Source organism: Rhineura floridana, chromosome 14 (genome assembly GCF_030035675.1).
Source record: "Rhineura floridana isolate rRhiFlo1 chromosome 14, rRhiFlo1.hap2, whole genome shotgun sequence".
Classification (NCBI taxonomy): domain Eukaryota; kingdom Metazoa; phylum Chordata; class Lepidosauria; order Squamata; family Rhineuridae; genus Rhineura; species Rhineura floridana.
In genome coordinates, this window is record NC_084493.1 from 7,860,276 (window position 1) to 7,872,879 (window position 12,604).

The 12,604-nt window shown below is 43.2% G+C and overlaps 1 protein-coding gene across 3 annotated transcripts in view; it reads right to left on the minus strand.

The window, feature by feature from the left end:
* ADAMTS17 (ADAM metallopeptidase with thrombospondin type 1 motif 17) overlaps positions 1-12,604 on the minus strand; it is a 207,083-nt gene that overhangs the window by 28,365 nt on the left and 166,114 nt on the right. For all 3 annotated transcript variants that reach the window (XM_061595291.1, XM_061595290.1, XM_061595289.1), the window contains 2 exons: positions 12,177-12,381; positions 5,770-5,922 (listed from right to left, as the gene is read on the minus strand). In XM_061595291.1, coding sequence (XP_061451275.1) covers positions 5,770-5,922; positions 12,177-12,381 — 358 coding nt within the window. The remainder of the gene's footprint in view (positions 1-5,769; positions 5,923-12,176; positions 12,382-12,604) is intronic.

Below are 12,604 nucleotides of genomic sequence, written 5' to 3' on the forward strand. Positions count from 1 at the left end.
ATAGCAGAGGCAACGACGCGGAAGCAATTGGCAGCTCCTCGTGGCAGGGGAAGGCAGGTGGCTGGAGGCAATTTTCCAAATGTACTTTATCACGAGTGACACAACTTGGCAGCAGCGGCAAGAGCATTCTCCGGGCTCCCTCGTTTGCCAAGTGCTTGCCAGTGCTTCAAAAAGCGTTCCAGGTGGAGACGGGTCCCCAGGGTGCATCATGGACAGGCACTGCCAGTCAGGTGCATGACATGGAAAATAAGAATAGTTTCCCAGCTTGGGGGGGGGGTTGAGACAGAACACGGGACTTGGGCATTATGCCAGATTCCCATGCCCGCTACCAGGGAGGGGGAAATGGAAGGGGGCTGTTTGCGTAGCATAGGCCAGCCTTAAATACGGAGTTATTTATCTCCTACTTAAAACAAGTAAATACATGCAGAATGCGATTCTGGCTTTATGAGCCACTTGCCCCCCACCCCGGTCCCTCCAGTTTTCTAGAAAAGAAAATTTTCCAAAAGTAATATAGTGCTACCAGGGCTCCAGAGTGTGCTAATGAGAGACAGAGCTGTCAGATGGAAAGTCTCTGATTCAGATCTCATCTCTTCTATGAAACTCACTAGATGGACCATAGGCAAGATTCTTTGGAGGATAATAATACTGGCCTACTTTACAGGGTGGCTGTAAGCACTTTGACCGCTGTCAAGGGCTATGTATAAATTATTACTATTAACTAGATAGATGTCAGCAGGGGTGTCGTCATCCAGGGTCTTGGGGAGACTTAGATCCTTTACTTTTTTGGGAGCAGGGTCCCAGCAGGATCCCTGTGTCTTCAGCATCCTGAGACAATTGGCATGAGAGGAGACTGTGTTAGCCACTGAGAAGAGTCTTCTAACATGCTTCCTTGTCCTTTCCTGCTGATTGAAGCCAATCAGAGTGAAAGGAGGTGAGTCAGCCATTAAGAAGGCTCTTCTCAGCAGCTAACACTCCCACCTTTCATGCTTATTGGCTCCTAGGGACAACTTCACCTGGCAAAAGGCTTGTAGTCCAATTGTCATTTATGAGAGGCATAACTTGCCAGGCTCAGGGGTGAAATAAGAGAAGAGCCAAGAGGAGGGCAGAGCAGGTCTATTACAACCATCCTAGGACCTTTCCTGCAGTAGCATACTGGCAAACTCAGAAGCACAGGGTCCTTTCATGATATTCACAGCCACATGCCCTTCTAAGACTCTACAACCCTCTAAGTGTACAGAATGATCTGGCCAGCTTCAGATGCTGCTTTCTGCTTCTCTGTCACTGTCACCATTTGCCTGTCCTTTCTCAGTGTCAGAGAACTTGCTTGAACTCCTGAATAGTGTCTACACATTTATCTCCTGCTGCTACCAACCTGCTTGATTATGTAGATGGGATGCTATCATCAGGATTCACTGCCTTTTCTTTTGCAGTTACAGAATTCTCACTCTCCACTGCTTGGCTTTTTGAAATAGGAACTGATAAGAACTCCTTTCACTCTGACTGGCTCCACTCAGGAAGCAAGTTAGAAGACTTTCTGTGACTAACACATTCCCCTTTCATACTGATTGGCTCACAGGATGCTGGAGACATAGGGATCCTGCTGGGACCTGGCTGCCAAAAAAGTAAAGGGTCTAAGACCCCCTGAGACCCTGGACAACTACACTCCTGCTTCCCTGTTACGACAAGGGTGGGATCCAAGGGGTGTTGCTCCACCAGCAGAATAGGGAGGGTGAGTCTTCTTCCCCAGCCCTCAGTCCTTGCCCCCCAAATCTGCTCTGGAGGAGGGTGTTGAGGGAGCATTGGGGTGCAGGGGGAAGGAGGAACTGTTGAAAATGGTCATCTCCCTGTTCTACTGTTGGATGCCTTCTTTCAGTGAAGCGATAACCCTTTGGATTCCACCCATAAGCTTCGTGATCAAATAAGAGATTCATGACTTTTAGACAAATATTTGAGGGCCTTGAGGGCTAATTCAGTGAATTAGTATCAGCCCAAATCTGCTATTGTCCATTTTTGGCTGCCACAGCCATTATTCATGGTCCTTTTTCTTTCTTCTCCAAATCCTGAATTACGATGGTTTCAACAGATAAAACTGGAGACCACCACCATTATTTCCTAGGCCCCACTTCCAAAAATGGACTCTGTGATCAATTCATACCCTGAAGAGGAGGGGCTTTTGTTTTGCAAGCCTCAAGAAATGTTATTTCACCTGTTAATACACAGAGGCTGTTTATATTGGCTGGCCCTCTGGGTTCTATGATCCAGGTTATGAATAATATAATGTTCAATATTCGAAACCTTTGGTGACAGAAATTCTTGGTGTGACCTAAATACAGGCTTAGCAGAGAGTGAAAGAGTGGAGCCCTTCTCTCTAGCTCAAGATCATGTAATCCCACTTACATCAGCTACCTGAGACCACATGCTTACAGTTTTGCTGTCAACCGATGAAATTTTTTTAAAAAATCACACTGATTTGACCTGCTTTTCCTGAACTGAGTCAGTTACATAATTTAACTGGAGTTGTTAGAAAGAAAAGTGAAGTTACTAAACCCCTTCATTCTGTGTATTATTTTGCAGAAAACATTTGCTTGGTTGAAAGACCACTAAGGCTGGGAAAGATAAGATATATCTATTAGGTAGAGATGGAGAAGAATTTCATTTGTTTTGCATTTTTAAGGACCTAATTTGTAGCTCCCAGCCTAATACAAATAGATAAGGATTTTAATTATCCTTCCGCTTCGACACTTCTTCAAGTCTGAGATATGGTTGTTAGCTCAAAACATGTACAAAAATGTGTATTTGTGGGATAGTTTAGTAATGCATACACTGATGTAAAATATGTATTTAAACGTGCATTCTGTGATAAAATATATGCCTAAATATTTTTCTTTTGCGCTGACTTACATAACCAAGATGGAATATAATATTCCTGGGAGATTTTTGTTCCTCATGCAAACATGGAATCTAGCAATGTAAAGGGACTTGATATGAACTAAGGTTCAATTAGTAGAACAACTGGACTACATTCTGGGAAATGTAGTACTGCAAGGCAGAGGATGTACAGCATTCTACCACAGCACCTCACTAAACAATTACTGTCAAACATAAGAACAATCTGCTGGATCAGGCCAGTGGCCCATCTAGTCCCCCAGCCTGTTCTCACAGGGGCCAACCAGATGCCCACTCAAAGAATCCTCAGAATTCACATGGAATCAAAAAGATATAAATCTGTAATGTAAATGTAACCTCAATTTTTAAAAATCTAACTTTTACTTGGTCACACACTGCTCAGGTCTAAAAAGTCCCAGGGATGAGTTTGCACTGCAGCTGTCCCAGTAAGCACTTTGACATAGCCAAGCTGCCAAAGTGATAATGTCCCAGCTATGTAGCCTTCTTAATAAGGTGCTCAAGTGCACTGTTCTGCAAGCTTGGGTCCCCAGATGTTGTTGGACTACAACTCCCATCAACCTCAGCCAGCTTAGCCAATGGCCAAGGATCATGGGAGTTGTAGTCCAACAAGCATCTGGGGACCCAAGGTTGGAGAACAGTGCTCTAGTGGGCCTTGAAGGAAATATCTGCTTATTCAGTTGCATTGGATCCCATAATTTTTCCTAAAGAGATCCACCAATCCAGAGAGACTGAGGTATACTTTCATCGCTAAAATTGTTCAATTGTATCAGCTGATTTATTCAATTAACTTTTGCAATGAGTAAAAAAAAATCAATTCAAGTAACAAGCCTTTCTCACGTCATTTATTTATTTATTTATTGCATTTATATCCCACTCTTCCTCCCAAAGAAGCCCAGGGTGGAAAACAGGAAGCAATAAAATAATAAAAACATATTAAAACCATCTTAAAAAGCAATTCCAACACAGACCCAAACTGGGATAAGGTCTCAACTTAAAAGGCTTGTTGAAAGAGGAAAGTCTTCAGTAGGTGCCAAAAAGATAATAGCCTGTCTAATATTTAAGGGGAGGGAATTGCAAAGGGTAAGTGCCACAACACTAAAGGCCCGCGTCCTATGTTGTGCAGAACAGACCTCCTGATAAGATGGAATCTGCAGGAGGCCCTCACCTGCAGAGCACAGTGATCGATTTGGTATAGGGGTGAGACAAATACACCATAATACCATTGGGAATTCCTGTTTTAATGGAATAGGCTCGGTCCCAGTTTGAGATATGGAAGTAACCATAAATTTCGTATTCCTGGAATTGTCTTCCCGAGCACTTGCAGACTGCTCCCTCAATTTTGGTTTTTCTTATCTGAAAACCTTCCTTTTCCCCAAAGCTTTTGGAATTTCAGCTTAGGTTTTTTTATTTTATATATATATAATTTATATACCTTGAGTATGCGCAATTGCAGTCCTCGCTTTATCTTCCATTTGTTTCTCCTTCCCTCCTTTGTTATCCTCATTTTATGTTATTTAGATTGCACGCCTTTTTGGCAGGGATTTGTTTTTAATTGTTTTATTTTATGTACAGTGGCATATGCATTTGATGGCACTACATAAAACGATGATGATGATGATCTATCTTGAACATTTATTTGAGTCCTTCTAACATGATGGACATCTGAGGAACAGCTTCTATTCTTTGGCTTAGTGGCAAAGAATATCAAGAGTTTGGAAGTCATTAAGCAGCTATGAGGACATCAGTTGAGCTTCATACGGGCACTCCATCAACAGTTACCTCTCCACCCTGTTCTTGAAGATTCCATTTATATTTACAACCCTAGTTTTAATAGGGCTAAAATGAATTCTGCTATGTTTTTCTCATGCTTCTATGATTTACCTTGAATATTTCTTGGCCAAGAAAATGGGAATAATATTTTCTTAACGTAAAGCTCTTTGCACTTCATGCAAAAGCTTTGATTCCTCACTCTGATGATCGTCATGTATATCTAAAAACATGGGATCTGGCAATGTAGAGGGGACTTAGAAACATAATAATCTGCCTTATGCTGAATCAGATCATTGGTCTGTCTAGCCCAGTGTTGTCAACACTGACTGGCAAGGGCTTTTCAGGGTTTCAGGTGGGGTCTGTGTCAGTCCTACCTGGAGATGACAGAGTTTGGACCTGAGACCTTCTGCATGAAAAAAATGTACTCCACCATTGACTAGTAATTTCCTCCTCAATATAATAATCACTAAAAGATAATCAATGGCCATATCCACGCTACTGATTTACAGCTGCATTGCATATCTGGAATGGGATAACCTGGCCACTGTAGTCCATGCATTTGGAACCTTGAGATGAGATTACTGCAGTGTACTCTATGTGGGTCTGCTGATGCAGAATGCTAGACTTGTGATGGGGGCAGATGGCTGACAGCATGCAACACCTCTGCTAAAATATCTACACTGGCTGCCTATATGCTACTGGGCCACATTCAAGGCTCTTGTGTTGATATACAAAGCCCTGAACAGGAGACTTTAAGGACCACCTGAGCCCTTACATCCCAATTCAATCATCTGGAGGAGCGCTCTTAGTCTCCTGTGTAACAGTCGGGCATTTCGTGTTGCCAGTCCCACACTGTGGGACACTTTTCCAGCAGAAATTCTCTTGTTTAACTTTCAGGCGTCATTTGAAAATAATTTTTTAATGCAGTCAGGCCTATGCAGTTGCTTAAAATTTTCTTGAGTAGCCAGTCATTTTAATGATTGTTCTGTATTGCTTTTAAAGGTTTTTTGCTTTTTTTAATGCTGCTGTATGTTTTGCTACAGGACAGTATATACTTTTATAAATTAATAAGTATTGAAAGGATGGCCTTACCTTGGACCAGTCTCCCGTCTTCCACTCATAACAGCCTGTGTGATCTTCACACTCTTCCTCATCTCTCGGCCTCGTGGATGCATCACACTTCCCTTGAGAGTTGGTGCATGTGACCGTCCTCTTCTTTTCCCCCCGCCCGCAATCGGACGAGCACTGCAAAGGCACGGGCACAATCATTGGTTGTGGATGAAAACTGAACAAAAATCTATTGCTACCAACAAGTTTGAGTTTTCTCTATGTGGTTTCAGATGTAGAGTTTCTTCTTTCCCAAATGTTTCTTGCAAGAATCTTGATTTTTTGACTGAGAGATTATGGGCATCTTGATGTGCAATAAAAAATGGTCATTGGACATTATCCAACATCTATCTCATAGTGCACATCAAAACGACTAAATTCAAAGATAGGCTTAACAGACAACTAGCATTGTTACCAATACAATCCCTGTTTTGGGGTGAGGTGGAGCATCCCCAATACAGTTACTGAACCTTCATTTTAAATCTACCATAAAAGGATGCTTCTCACCAGGGCTGATCCTAAACTGGTTGCATCAACATATAATGCTGGAAAGGGAACTGAGCTTAAGCAGATTTCAGATTTAAAATATTGTGATGGACACTTGTAATTTTAAATTGCACCTCTCCAGGGAGAGAATTCTACATCCAAGAGGCTGCCACAGAAAATGGCCTCCCACAGGACGCCACCCTGACCTTCCGAGGGTCCTTTTGTTGATCTGTCACATTTATAAATTATTTATAAATAATAAATGTTTAAGACATTTAAACATAAGTGTGAGCACCTTGAACTGAGCCCAGAAATGAACTGGCAACCAATGAACTTTCACGGTTGTTGAAAGAAGACATGCCATGGGCTAAAAGCACAGCTGCATTTTACACACTTCTGCCCTACATGTGAGTAAAATGTGAATAGGACTAATATGGCCTCGGTCTCTTCATCACCACCCCCACCTCGACACTAGCCAAGATTTCTTTTTTTGCAGCATTGTGATGTAAAACCTGAAGTCCAAGTGTAGCATAATTCTTACTGCTTCTCCTGCTGCCACTTCAGCAGTAAACATCTGATGTTTTTATGGGGAAATCCATGGGGGAAAGATGAAAGCAAAATCCCGCAATGTACCCATCGAGAGAAAATCTAGGACTGTGCCAAATGTTTGCCTCTTTTGATTTTCAGGCTAAAAATATAGCTTTAGGCAGGGGGACTAAAGTTTCCCCAAAACCCTTGATTGAGAATTTTCACCCTTTTTTGTGTGTAATTTCTGCAATAGTTGTCCTTTTCGTTTTCAGCTTTTCCTGCATTTTTTTTCCAGGTTAGGAATTTGCTTTCACAATCAAGGCTACTGTAGAGAATGTAGTGAGTTCACAACACTATATAGCCAATCAGATTATGTTACAGGTTGACATCACTATTTATTTATTTTATTTATTATTTATTATTTCAATTTATATACCGCCCTTAGCAGAATAGCTCTCAGGGCGGTGAACAAACAAGATAAAATACAATATATCATAGTAAAAAATCACAAAAACATGTACAAACAAACAACAGAAAGCACAACAAAAATGAAATACAACACAAATTAAGAAGGATACATGTTAAAAGTAGAAAGATTAAGAAAATTAAAAGATTAAAATGCCTGGGAGCATAAAAAGGTCTTTACCTGGCACCGAAAAGATAGAAGTGTAGGCACCAGGCGTACCTCTTCGGGGAGGCTGTTCCACAACTCAGGGGCCACCACAGAAAAGGCCCTAGATCTGGTAACCACCCTCCGGGCTTCCCGATGAGCTGGTACCCGGAGGAGGGCCTTAGATTCTGAACGAAGTGAACGGGTAGGTTCATAGCGAGAGAGGCGTTCCACAAGGTATTGAGGTCCCACGCCGTGTAAGGCTTTATAGGTCAAAACCAGCACCTTGAATCTCGCCCGGAAGCAAATAGGGAGCCAGTGCAGACGCACCAGAATAGGTGTTATATGCGAAGACCGACTGGTCCTCGTCAATAGTCTGGCAGCCGCGTTCTGCACCAGCTGAAGCTTCTGAACTGTGTTCAAGGGCAGCCCTACGTAGAGCGCATTACAGTAATCCAATCTTGAAGTTACCAGAGCATGAACAATGGAGGCGAGGTCGTCCCTGTCCAGATAGGGGTGTAGTTGGGCTACCAGACGAAGATGGTAAAATGCATTCCGTGCCACCGAGGCCACTTGGGCCTCGAGAGACAAGGAAGAATCGAAAAGAACCCCCAAACTACGTACCTGTTCTTTCAGGGGGAGTGTAACCCCATCCAGAACAGGGTGAACATCCACCATCTGAGCAGGGAAGGCGTTCACCAGCAGTGTCTCGGTCTTGTCTGGATTGAGTCTCAGTTCATTAGCTCTCATCCAGTCCATTATCGCGGTCAGGCAACGGTTCAGCACATCAACAGACTCACCTGAAGAAGATGAAAAGGAGAAATAGAGCTGCGTGTCATCAGCATATTGATGGCAACGCACTCCAAAACTCCTGATGACCGCACCCAGCGGCTGCATGTAGATGTTGAAAAGCATGGGGGACAAGACCGACCCCTGAGGGACTCCACAATGGAGAGTCCATGGTGTCGAGTGATGTTCCCCAAGCACTACCTTCTGGTGACGGTCCGCGAAGTAGGAGCGGAACCACTGCCAAGCAGTGCCCCCGACACCCAACTCCGCGAGTCTCCCCAGAAGGATACCATGGTCGATGGTATCAAATGCCGCTGAGAGATCAAGGAGAATCAACAGAGTCACACTCCCCCTGTCCCTCTCCCAACAAAGGTCATCATACAGGGCGACCAAGGCTGTTTCAGTGCCAAAACCGGGCCTAAAACCGGATTGAAACGGACCTAGATAATCGGTTTCATCCAAGAGCGCCTGGAGCTGGCCGGCAACCACCCGTTCCAAAACGTTGCCCAAAAAAGGGACATTCGCCACCGGTCTATAATTGTTCAAGTTATCTGGGTCCAAGGAGGGTTTCTTTAAAAGAGGTCTCACTACTGCCTCCTTGAGGACAAATAAAGATCATTAAGATCACGCTTCTTGCCCTGGTGACCTGGTCACATGACTAATTCAAGACAATCAAAAGCATGAAGATGCCACTAAGGGCAAACAAAGCCTCTTCAGGATATTATTTCTTGTCATTTCTTGAATAAATGAGTAAATGCCATTGCCAAGCAGTTATAGTACTTTTTGACATTGAAGAAAATGTTCATGAAACTGCTCATTCCTAATAAATACCCTAACCTTTTCTTGGGCCTCATGTTTCACCACCACAAGGGATCAGTGCAAAAGAAACTGTGGCCTTGACACTGAATAAATAGTTGGAGATATGAGATACTCCACGAGATCTTTTGACTGTGCTCCAAGAATTTTCTCTATTTAAGGGATCAAAATGGAAACAAGCCTCAGCCTGATGCATGTTACAATGAATGGGCAGATCTCAGCATGCCTGTCTAAATGTCTTTTTTTAAAAACCCAACAATCCAGGCAGTCATGACCTGTCGACCCTGTTAAGGACATGACTGACAAGTGTTTATGAGCTGGCAAGCAAACAGACATGCTTTGAAATACTTCACAGCAACTGCAAAGTGACTTCTTGAAGAAAAAAAATCTGGGAAGCCTTCCACTTGATTTACGGCTGCTCATTGCATGACCCCCTTATGGAAAGTAACATCTTTATAGTGTGAAAGCAAGCACAGAATCCTTCTGGCTACTGGGAGGAATTCCTTAAGAGTGTAGGGATACTGAAACTCAGCAGCTGTGTCTTGAAATCGGTAGCCGGCTGTATCCAGCCTCAAAAACAAGAAAGGCTGGGTGCTGTGTGGAAGCAGAAACATGTTAGATAGGAAAGGATTCATAAGGTCTGCCCGCTGTTTCACTCTCCTCTTCTAAAGCAGGAAACCAGGACCAGCCAGACTGCACAAATAATCCAAGGAACTGCTGGGCGCAGCACACATTATTTCTGGGAATGAGCAGATTTTGAGCACATGATCAAACAGATGTGCCCCAGACTACCTTGTAATATAGCAGAAAATGTTGGGGCGCAAGTTTCAGACTGAGTTTCATATCTGAAGTCTGTGCCTTGTAGTGTTGGCTCCAGGATTTTGAGGGCCCTGCGACATGGAAGAGGCAGGACATGAACACTGAGAATTCTCCTATGCCACATCTGATCTTCTTGGGTATTCTGTACAAAGTAAGAATGGTAGCACTATTAGGGCAATGGGCCCTCTCCTGCAAATGCCTGGCATGCTCACCTTCTGGCTCTGGCATCTTCTGAGCTGTGGCACAGAATCCTGAGAGGAACCTCTTGGATTGTGCAGTTGCTTGTGTCCCAGCTGCTTGGGGAGGCAAGTCAGCCCTGCTGGACAACCATCTAGCTTTTGCCAATTTTATGCAAGAAATGCAGGCAAATTCCTAGTATTTGTTCAGAATGGTACCAGTGGGGCTGATATAGTGAACTAATTAACACATGTAGCTGGCTTATAATGAGCCAGATCATTTGTCCATCCAGTCAAGACAAAGGTAGTTCTCAGCCCTGCAACCTGAGATCCTTCTCATGGGAAGTGCCAAGGTTTGAACCAGGACTGTCAGCATGAAAGGCACTTAGCCTTTTCCCTTAAACGCAACCAGAGCTTTAAAGGCTCTGAAAAGCAGAAGCAGGGAATCACAGCTGACGACTGCATAATGCCGGACTAAATCCATGAATTTCTCTTCATATATGTCAATTCACTAAATGGGCCACATTCCCCAACCCCCTTCATATGATTGCTCCCTATTTATGGGAGTTAAAAATAGATGGAGCAATGCATCATCTCAAAAAAAATCCTACTTTGCCCCATTAAAGTGAGAATTTATTATTTTTCTCCACATTGAAAGGGAGTCTTTGATTTAAGCTTTAAGGATGTAATATTTTGACCAAGAACCAGATTATACCTGGGCTCCTGCCGGGAGGAAGGGCAGGATAAAAATCAAATAATAAATAAATAAATAAACAAACAATATTTTGGCAATCAGAAAGAAACAAATTAATTCATGTGCAAGTTTCACTACGATGCAATTCTGGTATTTCTACCAGCACTGTTGAAATTATTTTATTTTAAAATGATTTATTTTGCAATCAAAGTTAATGGTGCACAATAAATTTACACATGCTTGAAATGACACAACGAATTATTCTCCATCTCAGCCGCAATGCAATATGAGGTCAATTAACAGCAAATGTCATCTGACAAAATGGTTTTTAACTAAACAACCAGTTGACAGTTACCAATCTGGACACAAAATTTATTTAAGGAAAAATACACTTCTCACTTTAACATTATGAAAAAGTCATGTATTGTGAAGATGTGGTTTAGCTGGAACCTTTATCTGATGAATCCCTTATGTAACATGAATTATTTATATTTGTGGATCTAAGTAAAGATGCCACAACTGACATTTTATTTGAATAAAAGCCTAACATGCTTTGGCCTGCAAATAGTGAAAAAGGTGAAAAGTGACTATTAACCGAGATGTATGCAGACTATTTCTATGTTTTATTTTGACCCTTGATGAAAACCTAAACTATTCACAGAGCAAACCCACAATGCCAATTGTGTTATCTTGAGCTTCTCTCTCTTTCATTTTTAGGACCGTGAAAACTATGGTATAAGCTTTCATGGACTTTATCCTCAGATAACTTAGTATGGATGCCCCAGGCAAAAAACTCACGTTTTTTTGGACTTGCTCCATTCTTGGACTGTCTTCAAGTCGATCCCGACTTATGGCGACCCTACGAATAGGGTTTCCATGGTAAGCGGTATTCAGAGGGGGTTTACCATTGCCTTCCTCTGAGGCTGAGAGGGAGTGACTAGCCCAAGGTCACCCAGTGAGCTTCACGGCTGTGTGGGGATTCGAACCTTGGTCTCCCAGGTCGTAGTCCAGCACTCTAACCACTATACCACACTGGCTCTCTCCTCCATCCTTAGGTTCTGGAATTTTGGGAACTTGTCTTTTGCAGGGCCTATTTGGGGCACGCGAAAACACCTACAGCAGGGGTAGCCAACATGGAGCCCTCTAGATGTTATTGGACTACAGCTCCCATCAGCCCCAGCCAGCATGGCCAATGGTCAGGAATGATGGGAGTTGTAATCTAACAACACCTGGAGGGCACCATGTTACTCCTGACCCAGAGATATGACGATTCTTAATTAGTCTGTGGGGGGGATTAACTATAAGGGTTCCAGTGGATGTCCCCTTGATTTTTCTCCTTGAAAAGACAGATTAATTAATTATGGATCAGATGAGGGAGGATTTGCCCATCCATGCTTGACTCCATTTTTGGACTTTTTGTTGTGGGATTCCTATCATGTGAACTAGCTGCTTCTTCCCACCAAGCCTGCCTTACCTTAGACCATTCGGATGCTTCCCATATGGAAAGACAGTCTCGACCTTCACAGCTTTGTATTGCTGTCGGCTTGGGGCCAAGGCAATACAGATCCCTGGTGTTGACGTAGGTGCCATTCTGCAGCTGATAGATGCATGCCACTTCTCGGAGCTGGATGCCTTTGGCACAGGTTGCAGAACAAAGGCTCCACTGCCCAGCCACCCACCTGTCAAGAAAGCAGAGAAAAGGGATTCAACAGGGGCACAGCCTTTGGAGGCACAAGATATTTACACACAGCCACTCGTGAATCACTGCTCTTTGCGTTTACCTTGGGTAGATGCCATGCCCTGACAATCTGCACCCAAAGGCTCATGTTATTTTAAATCCTGAATCTGGCGTGGAGAACCTTTGGCCAGATGTTGTTAAACTACATCCCCCATCACCCTTGG